Source organism: Alosa alosa, chromosome 4 (assembly GCF_017589495.1).
Source record: "Alosa alosa isolate M-15738 ecotype Scorff River chromosome 4, AALO_Geno_1.1, whole genome shotgun sequence".
In the NCBI taxonomy this organism is placed as follows: Eukaryota; Metazoa; Chordata; class Actinopteri; order Clupeiformes; family Clupeidae; genus Alosa; species Alosa alosa.
The window spans coordinates 29,095,219-29,113,821 of NC_063192.1; the positions used below are offsets into that span (position 1 = coordinate 29,095,219).

Sequence of the window (18,603 nt, forward strand, 5' to 3'; positions counted from 1 at the left end):
GGATGAAGCTGGCATGAGAACAGCGAGAGCCAACCTGCCCCGTGGCATCAAGGAAGCAAAAAAGGAATACACTCACAAGATAACCACCCACTTCAAAGACAGCAGGAACGCACAAAGCCTATGGCAGGGCATTCAGGCCATCACGGACTACAAGCCCGCGCCACAGAGCTGTGAGAGCAACATCCTTCTGCTCAACAATCTGAACCGCTTCTTTGCTCACTTTGAAGCACAAAACAGCACTTGGCCACAGAAGACCCCTCCCCCTCCACACGAGCAGCCCCTGTGCCTCTCTGCCGACAGCGTGAAGAGGACACTTGCTGCTATCAACACCCGTAAGGCAGCAGGCCCAGACAACATCCCAGGTCGTGCGCTGAAGGACTGCGTTGAGGAGCTTAAGGGTGTCTTCACAGACATCTTTAACACTTCCATGAAGCAAAGCCATCGTCCCATCATGTTTCAAAGCTGCCACCATCATACCTGTGCCGGAAGAAAACTGCTCCATCCTGCTTCAATGATTACCGCCCGTGGCACTGACACCCATCATCATGAAGTGCTTTGAGCGGCTTGTCATGTCACACATCAAATCCATTCTCCCCCCGACCCTGGACCCCTTCCAGTTTGCATACCGAGCCAAACGGTCCACAGAGGATGCAATCTGCTCTGCCCTCCACCCAGCCCTCACCCACCTGGAAAAAAGAGACTCATATGTGAGATTGCTGTTTATAGACTTCAGTTCTGCATTCAACACCATAATACCTATTATACCTATAACACCATAATACACCATAATAACAACTCATCTGCAAACTTGACAAACTGGGACTCAGTACCTACCTCTGCAACTGGCTACTGGACTTCCTCTGTCAGAGGCCTCAAGTAGTATGTGTTGGCAACAATATCTCAAGCAGCATCACACTGAGCACGGGGCCCCCCCAAGGCTGCGTGCTCAGTCCGCTGCTCTTCACCCTGCTGACGCATGACTGCACTGCAACCTACAGCAACAACCACATAGTGAAATTTGCTGACGACACAACTCTGGTGGGTCTCATCACCAAGGGCGACGAGACTCAATAGAGGTTGGAGGTCGACCTTCTGACCACGTGGTGCAGGGACAACAACCTCCTGCTGAACATCAGCAAGACCAAGATTGTTGTTGACTTCCGGAGAGGTCACACCCAACACCTGCCACTGACCATCGACGGTGCTGTGGTGGAGAGAGTGAGCAGCACCAAATTCCTGGGGGTGCACATCAGTGAAGACCTCTCCTGGACCACCAACACTGCATCACTGGCGAAGAAAGCTCAGCGCCGCCTGTACTTCCTGCGGAAACTCAGACGAGCAAGTGCTCCACCAGCCATCATGACCACATTCTACCGAGGCACCATTGAGAGCATCCTCTCAATCTGTATCGCTGTGCGGAAGCTGCACTGAATACAACAGGAAAGCCCTGCAGCGCATAGTGAACACAGCTGGAAGGATTATTGGTGCTTCACTCCCCTCCCTGAAGGACATTTACACCTCCCACCTCACCCACAACAATTGTGAGTGATGCAAGTCACCCCGCTCACAATTTGTTTGATCTACTGCCCTCTGGGAAGAGGTACAGAAGCCTGCGCTCCCGCACCACCAGACTCACCAACAGCTTCATACACCAGGCTGTTAGGATGCTGAACTCTCTCCCCCCTCCACCCTCAGCTACATAACATCCTGGACTTTGGACCCACAATGGCTGCCTTGCACTACTCCACTTGTACACTTGCACACTTTGCAACTTGTTGTTGTTGTCCTGAAAACACTTCTGCTGCTCTTACATAACTTGCACCACTATGCCACCTGCATACTTAGGTCAAACAGAACTACCTCAGCCATTTATTGGCCTGACTTTTGCACTATTATATTGACTGTCTACTGTATGCACAATTGCAACCCAAATTTTGCTGCTCTTATTTCTTCATTGTATGTGCCTTCTTATTTTTACTTTTTATATTGTTTACTTGAATGTTAGTTTGTCTGTGGACCTAATTGGTAAAATATGTCTTGTCTCCACCGTGGGATAGTGGGAAACATAATTTCAATCTCTTTGTATGTCTTGACATGTGAAGAAATTGACAATAAAGCAGACTTTGACTTTGACTTTGACCTAGACTAGACTAGACATCACACCTAGACTAGACACCTCACCTAGACTAGACTAGACACCGCACCTAGACTACATACTGCACCTAGAATAGACTAGACACTGCACCTAGACTAGACTAGACACCTAGACTAGACACCGCACCTAGACTAGACTAGACGACTGCACCTAGACTAGACACTGCACCTAAACTAGACACTGCACCTAGACTAGACACCGCACCTAGACTAGACACTGCACCTAGACTAGACACCGCACCTAGACTAGACACTGCACCTAGACTAGACACCGCACCTAGACTAGACTAGACACCGCACCTAGACTAGACACCTAGACTAGACTAGACACTGCACCTAGACTAGACACCGCACCTAGAATAGACTAGACACCGCACCTAGACTAGACTAGACACCGCACCTGGACCTAGACACTGCACCTAAATTAGACACTGCACCTAGACTAGACACCCACCTGCACTAGACACTGCACCCTAGACTAGACTAGACACTGCACCTAGACTAGACTAGACACCTAGACTAGACTAGACACCTAGACTAGACACCGCACCTAGACTAGACTAGACACCGCACCTAGACTAGACACTGCACCTAGACTTAGACACTGCACCTAGACTAGACACCGCACCTAGACTAGATACTCCACCTAGACTAGACACCGCATCTAGACTAGACACTGCACCTAGACTAGACACCGCACCTAGACTAGACTAGACACTGCACCTAGACTAGACGCTGCACCTAGACTAGACACCGCACCTAGACTAGACTAGACACTGCACCTAGACTAGACACCGCACCTAGACTAGACACCGCACCTAGACTAGACTAGACACCTGGACTAGACACCACACCTAGACTAGACTAGACACCGGTCAACTAGAAGGCCCTGATCTGGCTCGTGGGCCATTATGGTAGACTCTATCAGATTGTAGCCAGTAATGACAGCTGGTACAGACCAATAGAAACCATCAACTGTAGAGGGTTCCTACTGTCCTTATTTAAATGTATTCCACTGTTTGCTTGACCTGTAATGCATACGTCCCTCTACATGTCTCTTGTTTTGATGGAAAGAGCCTTTGTATCTGTGTCCATCTTTGTCCAGTAGAAGTCCATGTCCAGAAGAACAGTAACCAACGTTCAATAAAGCAAATACAATCCAGACAGTTACTGAGAAAATGATTCAGACTTGGTCTGATTTCACAATGCAGGGCCAAAACAAGCTCTAAGTGCTTCCTACTGTATCCAGCTTCTTTGTTTAAAACCCAAAAAAATACAACCACAAACATGTGTGAGTTGATGCAAGAGGCCCCCTTGTTGCAATGAAAGGCAGTAAAACAATTGGCTTGCATGTGTTTACGATCTGGCGTGATGTTGCAAACCTTCTCTAAGACCCCATGCAAACTGTTCCTCATATCTCTCGCCACTGCCATGCTGGAAGACTCCAAAGCCATGAAGTTCCCCAGCAGAGAACTGACCGGAGAAGGTGCTCCTTACACAAATATAACTCCATGAGACAACATTCAAGACATTGAAACAAACTAAAGGGCCTATTAGTAAATCAACAACTGTAATCCTCAAAGGAGTTGGAGTGATTCATACTCATCTTCTCCCAGTAGCCTATCGGTATCTGACTCCATTGCCCACAATCTCTCCATTTATAAATTCACCTTCATAAATAGCTGCCGTCTTTCATAAAGATTTGCCTTTTCCTGTCAGACAGTTCGTGAATAACACCATCATGGCATCTTTATTAAGACATAGGCTTACAGGCTAATTGCTTCCAGTCTTCCAATGACCTTTGTAGAGAAAGAAAGTATTAGGATTGGCCTACACATTATGTGAAACCTATTGAAAGAACAAGGCACATTGGTAGGAGAGCATACCGTGTTGTTTTACACACAGGCACGTACAATAACATAATATATATAACATTTATACTATGTACGAACTTAGAGTGGGAATACCATGTATGGTCTAATTTTTTGCTTCTCCAACAAAAATTTTTTCAAAAGTCTGGTGGATTTCTTGCTAACAGCCATGACTAAAGTACTTGAGTGTTCCTGGCAACCAATGGATTCTTCCATAGCAACATGGAAGGAAGCTTTAGGGTGTGATGACGAGCTTTGTTTGGGTCCATGTTTGTCATGGGCATCTTTATTTAACGTGGATACCATCATATGGATATAGGATAGCCTACCATATGAATCTATAGGCCACCTAAACACAGGAATACTTTAGCTTAGTTATATATTTTTATTTTATGTAGCTTATTTTTGTTATATGCAATATAATAGGCTTATATTGACTTCTCTTGGTTATTTAGGCCTGTGAAAATGTGTTTGACTGTCAGGTACGTAGGCCTATTCATGCATGTACAGCAAACATATTGCAACAATTTTCCATTTGCTGGGTCATAACTGCAATAACTTCTGTGCGAACTCACACAAATATCAGTCATGGCTCAATGAAAAGGAAATACTGAATTTAGCCAAACACACAAAACAACTTTATGAACAATTTTATTGATTGGAGCTCGCAAAAAAGAAAAAAATAAGAATAGACATTAAAAAAGAAATTTATGAGAATTTTTTTAGCATTGCTGTAAAACATAAAAAAAACTCTTTCTCCTGCCACGCCATGCCATCAAAGCCCTGGCAGCTGGATGCTGGTCATTTGGCAGTGTGTTTTCTGGCACATCTTTCATGAATGAAGGCAAACCACAGGCTGTGTTGTTGCGCTGCTGGGTCTGCACCGGCTCAAACTGGAACAGACAGACTCAGACAGACACACAGCTGGATGGATTAGCATTGCAAACATACGGACGGGATGAGAAACAACTCGCTCCTTGTAGGGTTTTAAAGGGGTACAGTACCCCCACTGCTGCCATTTGCTTTTATTTTTCAGTGCTTCACCAAGAAAATAGAGATGCAGTGTAACAAAAAAATAAGTAAACATTAATTCCATCACTAAACATAATATTGAAAAAAAAACCGTTTTCGGACCTGGCTATCAAAACAAACAGTAAGGTTACAAAAATATAACTGAACGGTCAAACGTTCCCACACAGTTTTCAACTTAATGAGTAAGATACATTTACTGTACTACACATCTCACTGTTCTGTATTAACCAATAAAAGAATAAAACTATTCAGAACACAAAAGAGAAACTGTATAGAGGGCTAGATACAACTAGAATAAAGAGCCAGCCACAGAGTAGGTCTGTAAGTGTTATTATTATAAGGCACTAATCTAATAAAGGTTGTGAGGGTTGATCATTGGCTCAGAAGTTGGAGAAGAGTCCAAACAGAATCCATACACAGGAAGAACATCACTACAGCATTAAAAAAAAACATGTCAATCATAGCAATCTCTGGTTAACTCCACAGAGATGACGGATGTAGTTATGTGGACTCCAACATTCAACCAGTAGACCACCGTGATTCACATGACTTTCCTTGGCCATGTTGCAATTACGTTAAATGCTTTGTTGAAGTTATCCTCCCCCAGGAAGAAGTGGATTTTAGGCTTTGCACTTCTCCGGTGCGTCCTCGGGAGTCTTCTCCGCGTTTCCACTGAACCTCTGGCTCAGCTCGGACGATAGAATGGAGCAGCAGGACTTCTGACGGAAAGAAACACAACAAGAACAAGAATAAACACAGCGGTGAGATGGCAAGACGTAAGTTGGAGGGGGATACAACAACAACAACAACAACAAGAAACAGAGGGGTGAAGTAGGAAGACGTAAGTTGGAGGGGAATGCAGCAGCAGCAACAACAACAACCACAACAACAACAACAACAACTAGATGTACTGCAAAGCGGTACAAAACATGACCGCCGCCCAGTACTGCACATTCTCTCCACAAAAATAAATCACGTTCAATCACGTCTCCATCTCCTACCTTCCCCACTTTTTGTATGTAAACGTCATAGGATCTTTTTGTCCATCCCTGTGTGCATAGTGTGCTTTTGTATGTAAACGAGTCCCATAGTGTGCCATCCTGGGGTGTGTGTTTGTGTGTTTATGTGTGTGGGTGTGTTTATGTGGCTGTGTGTGTGTGCCTGTGTGAGTGTGCGTGCGTGTGTGTGTGTCTAGGATCTGTCCATCCTCTCCTCCCTCCATCCCTGCCCCTTCAGGCTGGGGTCTGCTCTTGCCCGGGAGCCCCAGCACTCCCTCTCTCCTCTCCTTTATCTCTTTCCCTTCTCCCTTCCCTCTCTCCATCCCTTCCTTCCAATTCCTCCCCCCTCTATCCCTCTCTCCCCTCTCCATCCTCATCTTCCCCCTCACCTTGTGCTCTCCTTCCTTTCTTCTCCCTCGCTCCTCCCTCTCTCCCTTCCTCCCTTCTTTCCTCTCTCCTCCCTCTCTCCCTCCCTCGCTCCTCCCTCGCTCCCCCCCTCACCTGGTGTGCTTTGGCCTTGCCCCTGGCCTTGCCGGTGAGCTCCAGGAGGGCGATGAGGAGGCCGGTGCCGAGCCCCAGGGCCAGCAGGAGGAAGAGGCCCTTGAGGGTAGCCGGCGTGAGGGGGGAGCTCTGGTCCCCGGGGGCCACACAGCTGCTGGGCCACCACTTGCTGCGCAGGTAGTCCAGCTCACCGCTCTCACTCAGCTGCAGGATGGCCGTGCTCAGGTTCTTTACCAGCGGAGAGCCTGTGGGAATGCAGGAGAGGAGGTCAGACTCTCTCTCTCTCTCTCTCACACACACACACACACACACACACACACACACACACACAGCTGCAGGATGGCCGTGCTCAGGTTCTTCACCAGCGGAGAGCCTGTTGGAGCGCAGGAGCAGGAGAGGAGGTCAGACTCTCTCTCTCTCTCTCTCTCTCTCTCTCTCTCTCTCTCTCTCACACACACACACACACACACACACACACACACACACAGCTGAAGGATAGCTGCGCTCAGGTTCTTCATCAACGGACATCTTGCAGGACGCAGGGGCAGGAGAGGAGATTAGAAGCACATATAGACACACACACACACACACACTCTCTCTGCTCGCTCTATATATGGCAATGATAATAGTGAAATAACTTCTTTCATCAAAAGTAAAATAGTACAATTATACTCATCACAATGTCATAGCTTCTAATTTGTCTGGATTTGTATGTATACAGTATATCTGTGTCTGTGTCAGTGTATGTATGTATGTGTGTGTGTGTGTGTGTGTGTGTGTGTGTGTGTATGTATGTGTGTCCGTCCATGTATGTGTATCTGTGAATGTGTGTGTGTGTGTGTGAATGAGAGCGAGAGTGTGTGTGTGTGTGTGTGTGTGTGAATGAGAGAGAAAGAGGTGTGAGTGACAGTGTACACACACACCCAGTGCAATGTGACCCACCTAACGGTGCTGCGATGCCGTAGCCCCTCATTGCCACCACTTGGGGGCAGCGCACCAGGTTGCAGTAGCGCCCCACCACCAGGTCCAGGGACACGGCCTCGCCGATGAAGGCAAAGTTGCCCTCCAGCACCCGCCGGATGCCCTCCTCCTTGTTGGACACCATCGACTTGCGCCGCTCCATCTGGGCATAGATGCTGCGGTAGACGGGGTTCTGGGACGTCTAGGGAGATACAGACTCAGACGTCAGCACCAAGGATGGTCAAGGATGGTCAAGGAAGGTCAAGGATGGTCAAGGATGGTCAACAGGGATGTAGTGGAGGCTAAAGTATTGTACTGCAATACTTTAGCCTCCAAGTATTGTACTGTAAACACAGTTTACCCAGCTCTGAAATCTGAGTTTATCCACCTCTCATTAGAGTTTATCCACCTCTCAAAAGAGTTTATTCACCAATTTGCAACTTATAACATTTAAAGATCACACTGTATAATCCACAATCACAATATGTACACTCATCAACACTCTAGGAACCATTTAATACCACTTGCATTGTTATAAACATTGGACAATAACCTCCAGCATCATCAAACATTTTCTGAATGCCTTTTCTAAAAATCCGATACCGCATGGCGCAGTCCACCTCAACGTGACCACAGAATTCATAGTTTACCCAGCTCTTATTTGACCCAGCTCTCCCAGTTTACCCAGCTCTTATTTGACCACTACACCCCTGATGGTCAAGGTTGGCTTACTTACAGCGGCATACATGTGTGGAGTGGGGCCCTGATGCTCCAGTTATGCTCAATGTCAATGTAACTGTCAGTTCATGTTTACACCACTTACTGTATGTGTTGTATAGTTAAAAAAGCAAGACTATAGTATAACAAAAATTAAAACACAGATCAGTTAAAAAACAAAAAAAGACAACAATAACAAGAATAAACAGCAACAATAAAAAGTAAAAAATAAAAATCATAGACCAGCTAGCAAAGACCTTTCAGGGCCATGGGATTTGTTAATTGTTTATTATTTATTTATTTATTTGATATTTACTGTAATGTGTTAAAGTTTAGTTGTTTTGTTTTACCTTGAAGAAGGCGAGAGAGGAGCCTCCGTCGACGGTGCCGTACTCGATGATGTCCTGCTTGGCCAGGTCCTCGAAGCTCTGAATGCTCAGGTGGCCCTGGTCAGACTTGAGCCAGGCACTCACCCTGCTGAAGTAGGTGGCCAGCAGCACTATGGAGAAGAGCCACCAGATGGCGCTGACGAGGCGGCCGGAAAGAGCCTTTGGGTGGGGGCCAGCGCCTGGACATGAGGATGGAGAGAGGAGAGGAGAGGAGAGGAGGGGAGAGGAGAGGAGAGGAGGAGAGGAGGAGGGAGGGAGAGGAGAGGGGGGAGGGGAGAGGAGAGGAGAGGGAGGGAGAGGAGAGGAGAGGAGAAGGACACGATTACACACAGACCCACAGAAGTTGGAGACAAAGACAAATGTCAAAGCATGTATCAGATCAATTCTGTTTCAGAGACATTAGCATGCTAACATCCTTACATATATAGATGTGTGTGCCCAATGCTGTGAGCATGTGTGTGTGGTGTGTGTGTGTGTGTGTGTGTGTGTGTGTGTGTTACTTTGCAGCATGAGTGTTCCAGGATATGAATGCATGTAGAGTGTGGGTGTGTGTGTTTGTGTTACCTTGCAGTGTGAGAGCTCCAGCAATGTACCAGAAGCTGTGCAGGAGACTGAAAGTGCTCTCCTCCTCCAGAGGTCCCGCCCATTCACAAGGGCTCATTCTGCACAGGACAACAGCACATTAGGTTAGGAATATGTGTCTGTGTGTGTGTGTGTGTGTGTGTGTGTGTGTGTGTGTGTGTGTGTGTGTGTGTCTGTGTGTGTGTGTGTGTGTGTGTGTGTGTGTGTGTGTGTGTCTGTGTGTGTGTGTGTCTGTGTGTGTGTGTGTGTGTGTGTGTGTGTGTGTGTCTTGTGTGTGTGTGTGTGTGTGTGTGTGTGTGTGTGTGTGTGTGTGTGTGTGTGTGTGTGTGTGTGTGTGTGTGTGTGTGTCTGTCTGTGTGTGTGTGTGTGTGTCTGTGTGTCTGTGTGTGTGTGTGTGTGTGTGTGTGTGTGTGTGTATGTGTGTGTCTGTGTCTGTGTCTGTGTGTGTGTGTGTGTGTGTGTGTGTGTGTGTGTCTGTCTGTGTGTGTGTGTGTGTGTCTGTGTGTGTGTCTGTGTGTGTGTGTGTGTCTGTGTGTGTCTGTGTGTGTGTGTGTGTGTGTGTCTCACCTGGTCACCAGGTAGAGGCAGAGGGACGTGATGAGGTAGGAGACGAGGATGCCCACCCACACGTGCGTGGAGAAGGGGCTGAGGAGGTCACCGTATCCGGACGACTGGGCCACCAGGTCACGGCGCATCACGAAGCTCAGGCCGGTCTGCATGAAGGGTTTGGACAGTTCCACTGCGCTCTCACGACTAGCCGTCACGGTCAGGTCAGCCACCGCCAGGTCTGCCTCCTGAAACACACACACACACACACACAAATGCATAAATGCATACAGAGGTGCATGTGAAAACAATTATACCAATGTGCCACATATAATAATTAGGGCTGTTTAACGATTTTTTTAACAGCGATTTGTCGCTGAATTTCTATAGTTAATGTGTTCAGTTCAGTTGGAAACGTGTAACAGAGTAGGAGTGTAAACAACGTATATCTTTAACTTAAAGTGCTTCGTTGAGATTTGAGACGACTAGAAGTTTTTTTAAAAAGTTAAATGCGTTTAAAGACACTGCATGACACACACACACACACACACACACATGCACACAATGCACACAATGCACACATACACATACACACACACACACACACATCCTTACCCCTCTGACCACCTCTCCGATAACACCGTTCCAGTTGCCACTGGCGTCCTGGCTGCCATAGCGTCCATCCTTGACCACCCGCATGCGGTGCTTCAGGCCCAGCTTCTTGGACAGCTCGGACATCAGGTCCACGCAGTACCCCTCCAGACCACTGCCTTTGGTCATGGCGTACGGCTCATTCTACACAAACACAGGGTTGGCACAGCAGAAGAGGCCACAGACACACACGCACGCACGCACGCACGCACGCACGCACACAATCAACCCAGAGCAGGCTGTTTTGTTACACAGTAGAAATGGCATGTTTTGAGAATGCTATTTGTGTTGTTGAGAGTGAACCACCAGAGGGCGATCTAATCACAAATATCACACTATCATGTCTGAAATGGACCTGGACATGACCTTTGTGGACCGTACAGCCCTGGTGTCTACTTAACCATGCTCTCATTAATGCCTGCTGAGCACTCTCTCATTTCAGACATTTGGCCGACTATCCAGCTCTTTACAACCATAACATTGGCCTGTCACGAAATACAGTGTGTGTTCTTTTTAATGCCTTCTGGGACAAATAAACTCAGCTTTCAGGACAGAAATATGAATAGCATGTATTTCAGTGCACCTGAAGCTTGAAAAATCATCAGTGAACAAACAACTGCCATAAAACGGAAATGGGACACGTTTTCGGTGTTGTCCATTTATTGCTACAGTAGGCGCTGTCCCATCCCTGTTATTAACACTTGGTCACTTATGACGGTAAGTCTTTGAGGGTTGAGGGGGGTTACGACGGTAAGTCTTTGAAGGTTAAGACATTAGGGATGATATTAGGGATTCAACCCGTGGCTTTACCCCTGATTGGCCACTGGTCTTTACTTTTCTGGACAGTGTTTGCAGACGACTGGACAGTGCTTGCAGACGACTGGACAGTGTTTGCAGACGACTGGACAGTGCTTGCAGACGACTGGACAGTGCTTGCAGACGACTGGACAGTGCTTGCAGACGTTACTCACCAGGATAGTCGTCACCTGCAATGGCTCCTCTCCTGTAGAACCAGCAGCAGAGGAGGACAATAGTTAGACTAAGCCATTCAACACACACACACACACACACACACACACACACACACACACACACACACACACACACACTGTACACCAGGGGTCTCAAACTCCCGCAGGCCAAAGTGTGATGAAGTCTTGGGTAGGCTATGCTATTCACCTATTCTGATTCTGAAGGAGAATGCCTTTTGGAGATTATATTATGATCGATCGCCTATTGACAGTGATAGTCACGGTGCGTCTGTGAATGGAGGTGCGTCTTTGCGTATGACGGTGTCCACTAAGCATACCATGCTTATTTCGACCCTTTGCCCAAAATAGCTCGAGGTGGCAGTGGTAATCGTGATGATAGTGTCCGTAATGGACATGGTACAGACAGCTCTGAAGAACTACAAAGTCACCCGTGATAGGAACTGATTTGACCAGGCTACTTTATTGTAGACCTATAATAACGGTTTGTGGAACAGGCTAGTAATAGTTTACTATTGTTACATCTTAGGCCTACTGTTTTCCTGTTCATTTGTTATTTGGGTAATATGACAAAAAGAAAGTAAACCTGCTCAAATAGTTCAACATCCAGTATTTACTGAAAGGTGCATAATTTGAGGTGCTTACCATCCAGTGGCAAATTAGATGGGCAAATTTACCCCCTTCATAAACTTTTGTTTATACTCAAAGATTTTTACATTTACAGTAGGACTTTATCTCTGACCACTTTCAAGCCATGGCCTTTTGAAATTTTGATATGCCAGGTTTAAATAAGTTATGAGAGGAAAATATTTTTATTTGGTGAAAACACACACATACCTGTTTTTATGCTTTTTGTGTCTTTTTCATAATTTGTATTCATATTTATTTTATCATTATTTTATAGCACAGGTGTCTAAAAAATAGATAAAAAAGACTTGCACTTTCTGTTTGCAGTTTTGTATTTGAAAAAAAAACCCATTGCATTTTAGGAAATAGCCATTCTTTTTTGTATTATTTTTTAACACTGACGCGGCCCTCCAATCAGATGACATTGGCAGAAGTGGCCCCCAGCTCATTTGAGTTTGAGACCCCTGCTGTACACTGTGGTCAAGATAAATATTTGACAATGGCCACCCTCACCCATCCCACACTCTCTCTCTCTCTCTATCTCTCTCTCTATCTCTCTATCTCTCATGGTACGTTTAGAGGATGATGTAACTCACAGTATGCTGGCAAATGGACTAACGGTGGCTGCCCCTCTATTGTTGTCAAGTTGTTTTTAAAAGACATTTGGGCTTTGGGAAACGTTTGTCTTGTTTTGGGAAATGTCTATGGTCTGCTTTTGTGTGCCTCCTCTTTGTGCTAAAAAAATAGGTCACGTAACATTAGAGTCAGAGAGAGAGACGAAAACAACAACTCCAAAAAGCACACACACACACACACACACACACACACACACACACACACACACACACACACACACACACACAAACACTCAAACGTCCAGGAAAAAAAAAAACAGTACAGAAGATCAAAGCGCTGCCCAGCGTCCAACGCTACCCATAAGTAAGTTCCTGGGGGGACATTCTCATGGGTTAATGACCCGTGTTCTCATACTGCACAAGGCTTTGTACCGGTTCCTCAAAGACGGAGTCGGTACTAAACAAGCTCTCGGCGGAACAAAGACGCTCTTGTAAGCCCCTTCCTCCCCTCTCCTGAATAACGGACTCTTTCTCCACTGGGCTTGTAATTTTCTCAGGAGGAGAGAGCCTTTTTTGGAGAGGGGGTGCACTCCATGATGAAGATGAGGAGGATGTTTGGGTTTGGAGTGTTTGGTTTTTATTGCCCTAATTGGAGCATTAAGGAGTTTTGGGGTTTGGGGCGAGTGGAGACTACTTAACAGCCAACCCCTCTCACACACACACACACACACACACACACACACACACACACACACACACACACACACACACACACACACACACACACACACACACACACACACACACACACACACTACACACACACACACACACACACACACACATACACACACAGCAATAAGCTAACCCACCCTCTCACCCCCATCTCCCTGTAATACTTATGTGTCTCGCTGCCTTGACATCAGCTTTGGGTTCATTACCATGAACTGTGACCAATGGCAATTACCGCCTTCCCCCCAACAAGTTGGGCCAATGCACGTTTGACTGATGGCTGTGTATGGGTGTGTGTGTGTGTGTGTGTGTGTGTGGGTGTGTGGGTGGGTGTGGTTTGTGTTGTATGTGTATGTGTATGTGTCAAGTCCGTTGGGTACTGTCAGGATTGCACTTCAAAGCAATTGATGAAATATGGCAAACTCACAAGCTATCAACGTCCTGCCACTTCACTACACATCACCCCGCACCCCCCTACACACACACACACACACACACACACACACACACACACACACACACACACACACGCATCTCATCTGATTAAGCCTGTGGGTTTTTAGCTGGCACTGTTCAGATGTATTATGCCCAGTGTTGTTGAGGCCAGAGGCCGGAGTCGTTTCCCAGCCGTGGGCAGTCTGAGGGCCAGTGAGGGGGGAGAGGGGGGCAAATCAGATGCACACTGCTGCTTTGAAGAGGCTCCAGGAGTGAGATCCTCTCACTGAGCCCGTCAGAGTGCCAGGCAGCTAGGCTACCGACCACCCCCTCCCCACTCTCTTACACACACTCACACACACACACACACACACACACACGACGCGACGCACGCACGCACGCACGCACACACACGCACACACGCACGCACACACGCACACTCACACACATATACTCAAACACACAGAAACACAAACACACACAACACAAAGACACACAGGAATAGACACAGAAACACACACACACACACACACACACACACACAACACAAAGACACACAGGAATAGACACAGAGAGACACACACACATACACACAACCCACTCGTCAAGACAGCAACACTATGTTTGCCTAGTGCAGACCACCTACTGTAGTGCATTTACACAGCAACACTCAGGGCCAACCACCATATTAAGGAACAGCCTTCAGTTAAGTGCTTTAGTGTATCTCTGCTGTATGTTTAAAGGTGCCAACGTGTGTCTGAGAAGGTGCCAACGTGTGTCTGTAGTTTAACCAGTGTTTTTTAAGTGTGTATAGTGTGAGTTTTTTTTTTAGTCTGTTGCCCTGTTACAGACGGGTTAGCATGGTTACTGCACCTGCAACGCTGCCTCCAGCAAGCAGTACAGCCACACACACCAATACTCCCAGAATCCCCTTCATCTTGTGACCTTTGAACCTGAAGATGAAACAATAGCAGAATAAGACTCTGAGGATGCCTTGCCATAATTTCCCTTGGGATAAGCAACTCTATCTAGGTCACTCAAGCCAAGCCCTTGATTAGTGCACTTCCATGCTGTGATCTTCCTTGCCTGCCAGTTGATGCATTTGAGTGGGCACAGTAACTTCCAGTAAGTACACTTAAACAGCCACATTATTTCAATTTTAGTGCACTTAAAACATCTTCATTTTTGTCAGTACACTTACACTGGCACCTATAATTTCACTTCAACACCCTAAAGTAACTTTAGTACATTTTCTTTAGTAAATTTCAACCCCTAAAGTAACTTTAGTAAATTTACTTCTCCTGTCACCATTTGATATGAGTGCACATTGGGTTTTGAAAAATGTGCTACATAGCCTTGCATACTGTAGATCATCCCCAAATATGTCACTATAAGGTCACAATATACAAGAAGCCAACAAAATATTTATAAAAGATAAAACCAGGGCAAAAACATGTCTCTCATCAGAGTTAGAGCCTTACACGGGTTCAAAGTAGGACACCAAGCACAGTCAGAGAGGTTTACAGCAGGCTGAAGAAGATACACATCTTAGAGCAGTGTTTCCCAAAGTCTGGGTCGCGACCCACGGGTGGGTCGCAGGAGATTTTATATGGGTCGCCAGCAGAATTTATGTTGTGTTATAGGCCTAACTGATACCATTTGTCATTTGATACCAGGAAAGCTAACAGTTTTCTATTAGGATGTAGTTTGTTAACTACCACAGTAACGGTTTTGTCATAAAAGCTCATGAAACTGGCGCATGGAACTGGGGGACAAACGCATCGCAGAGGGGGAGCCAGAGCATGGATATCTACCTCTCAAAACTGAAACCGTTCTGTGGGGCGCCTGCCATGTACCTCGCAGTTGCAAACTACAAGGGACATGAATCCGCCTATTTGCACGAACATTAACAGATACCAGCTCCTCAACTTTACTGATTAAAATCTAGTGACCGTGCAGTTTCGATTGTAGATGCAATCTTTACAGTTAATAGCAACTCCTCACATTCTTATTTCTGATTAAAAATGCACAACAGTGCATTATATTAGGCGACAATTTAAATGGACATTTTACACACTATTCCTTCTCGCAAAAGCCTCTTGTTCTGATATTACGACTATAGAATATAATATACAACAATACAATATAACGATTTGAGTTATTTGCTGTTTACATCGGAATTGATGTCCACAGTGTTATGGACCCATTTGTCTGCAACGCAACGTAGCCTACAACATTTTTTTTTTTAGAAATACAACAGCTTATATGCTGATGAATGACGACTGCGCAACATGCGAGAATTTCCCCACACTCTTAAAATGTATCTTTTCTGTAGTCATTTCCAACTTTTCACGCTGATGGTGCTCAAAATGCAACACAACCGTGTTCAAAGCAGGATCTATCTATATAGATCCTATAGCAATGTATGGTTGGGGAAGGCATAGAAAAGTTGGAGAACCTGTGGCCTAACAATATTGGTGGTTGCAGGGTAGATTTGAAGTGAAATGGGTCGCGATGGTCTGTCATTTTTAAAAAGTGGGTCCCCAGAAAAAAAGTTTGGGAAACACTGTCTTAGAGCATCAACTTTGCCTCACAATGCCGTGGGAGGAAGCTGTGTTGCTGCCCTCGGGGATGAGGCACAGATGTTCAACATTAACATGTTTCATTTTAGAGAAAAAAACACTGTAGTATGCCAAAACATTGTGGAACACTTCACCAACTCCAGACTACTTTTAAAAACATATGCAATATGTGTCTATAACATTTGCATGATCACAACTTGTATCAAAACTGATTTGTTATAACATCTGCGTAGAAGAGAGGTCATCAGATATTATTACCATTTACTACGTGATACCCCTAAGAGATGCTTGTGGCTTTTGGCAAGTGCAAAGGTGTGTTCTCAGGTAAAGGTAGCAGAAAAAACATACTCACTGTAGTCTGTAGCTTTGGGCTGTGTTCTCAGAGAAGTATCGCAGTGATGGGGGTGAGTATTTTGGGGGGTGACTGAGCCAGCCCCGCTACATTTATAGATAGAGGCGAGAGTAGCCCCCAAGGTTTCAGCAACCAATCAGAGAGGGATGGGAGATTCTGGAAGCTTTGCGGAGGGAAGCGCATGACCAATCCTTAGGGCATTACAGAGAAGGAGTGAGGGGAGGAGAGGGAGGAGTGCAGATAAGAGGAGAAAAGGAGTGAAGAGGAGGAGAGGAGAAAAGGAGCCAAGGGCAGGGCAGAAGAAAGGAGGAGAGGAGAGTGAAGAGGAGAGGGGAGGAGGAGAGGTGTGGAGAGGAGAGGAGGAGAGGGGAAGAGGAGAGGGGAGGAGGAGAGGAGAGGAGGAGAGGTGTGGAGAGGAGAGGGGAGGAGGAGAGGAGAGGGGAGGAGGAAAGGGGAGGAGTGAGGGTGAGGTAAGAGTGACTGATTTCAGCATAGACTGTATAGAACAGGGGTCCCCAGCCTTTTATGTACCATGGACCGGTTTGATTCCTATTTTTTTTTACGGACCGGCGGGGGGTTGGGGGTTCCATGTTCCATATGTGTTGTGCATGCATTACTTGAAAAGAACTAGCTCCAGTTATGTATGAACAGTGAAGGTAACGATCTCTTGTGAAAAACGTGAACTTGAAGAAGTGAATATTGAACAATATGAACTATGAATATTGAACAACTTGAAGCTACATCTTTAAGTGTGAACATGCTTAACAAAATATGGGAACAAAACATGGGAACTAAACGTGCATTACGAATATAATCAGTGGGAGCCCTGCTTGTTTCCCTGTAACAAGAAGCTTCCATCTGGGGGTGATGGAAGACAGTGACACCCTCAGTGTGTTTGAAATATCCAGTCGATTGCTCAATTTGTCTAGTTGCAGTCATTGCCGAAAACCCGGCCTCGCATACATACGTGGTGGGAAACGTTTTCAGCGCTTTTACGGCTATCTCGGGATATTCTGCTTTGGTTTTTCATCCAAAAACCCGCCAAAGAGGTTTCCTTATACACACTCTTAAGACCACCGTCATTTGCAATTTCGATCAACTGCTCTTCCTCCTGCGCTGACAAGTTAGGACTATTCGGGATATTGACAAATGGGTTGCGGACCCACTCATTGGTTTGCCGTGAATCTTTGAAGGATGGGATTCCCGTCCCATCATGGGAAGTAACGCTCAAACTCATTTGAGAGCGCAACAAGGTGATCGCGCACCAGCTGCGAGAGAAAGGGCCCTGCCTCAGTCTCTCCCAAAACCACCACTACTTTTTGGAACATATCAAATACACCCCGGTCCACTCGTCGTCCCTACAAATCAAGCTTGGCTTTAAATGCAGCGACTTTATCTGCCAGTTTAAAGACAGTCGTCATTCTCCCCTGGAGTGACAGGTTGAGGTCATTAAGCAACCCGAATATGTCACACAGGTAATTGAGTTTTAACACCCAGTCCTCATCACTAAAATGTGCAGCTAACGGTGACTTTTTTTCTGCTCTCGCAACTCAAACACTCTGGCCAGTGACCTGCTAAAGATGCTTGTTTTTTGTTGCTCATTCTAGCAGTTTAGCTAACTTCGTGTGACACTACCGTTCGCCAAGAACTGATCAAGTGAAGTGAGCTGACCTGAGGCTGCGCAGCGCTGAAGGCAATATGTAAAAGTGTTGAAGGCGGGACAGACAGACGTAAGAAAATAGACCTTGCAAAATGCAAACATGCGTGCAATCAAACAACTGCATATAGGCCTATGCCATGTAAAAACGTGACATTATTGCGAATTAAATTTAGTTTAGTTTGCATGCATTTTTTTTCTAAAACTCATGTCGTAGGCTACGGCCCGGTTAGGAATGTCCTGCGGAATGTGG

General features: G+C 46.0%; 2 protein-coding genes across 4 annotated transcripts; both read right to left on the bottom strand.

Annotated features, from left to right (window-relative positions):
* Positions 1-3,151: 3,151 nt before the first annotated feature.
* Positions 3,152-3,794, bottom strand: LOC125293331 (MORN repeat-containing protein 1-like). Its single transcript, XM_048241199.1, has 3 exons — positions 3,790-3,794; positions 3,537-3,646; positions 3,152-3,324 (listed from the first exon to the last, which is right to left on the bottom strand). Exons 1-3 carry the CDS (start codon positions 3,792-3,794, stop codon positions 3,152-3,154), a joined length of 288 nt encoding a protein of 95 aa, XP_048097156.1.
* Positions 3,795-4,659: 865 nt separating this feature from the next.
* si:ch211-251b21.1 (uncharacterized protein LOC571720 homolog) lies at positions 4,660-16,884 on the bottom strand. 3 transcript variants are annotated; one of them, XM_048240654.1, is made up of 10 exons: positions 16,694-16,884; positions 14,633-14,712; positions 11,373-11,404; positions 10,366-10,545; positions 9,772-9,998; positions 9,187-9,284; positions 8,584-8,801; positions 7,499-7,718; positions 6,557-6,801; positions 4,660-5,773 (listed from the first exon to the last, which is right to left on the bottom strand). In XM_048240654.1, the coding sequence occupies exons 2-10, from the start codon at positions 14,694-14,696 to the stop codon at positions 5,678-5,680; spliced, it is 1,380 nt and encodes a 459-aa protein (XP_048096611.1). In that variant the 5' UTR covers positions 14,697-14,712; positions 16,694-16,884; the 3' UTR covers positions 4,660-5,677. The 3 variants fall into 3 exon arrangements, with proteins under 3 accessions (XP_048096611.1, XP_048096610.1, XP_048096609.1); XM_048240653.1 differs by having other exon boundaries at positions 4,660-5,776; positions 16,690-16,882; XM_048240652.1 differs by having other exon boundaries at positions 4,660-5,776; positions 16,694-16,881.
* Between the last annotated feature and the right edge of the window lie 1,719 nt (positions 16,885-18,603).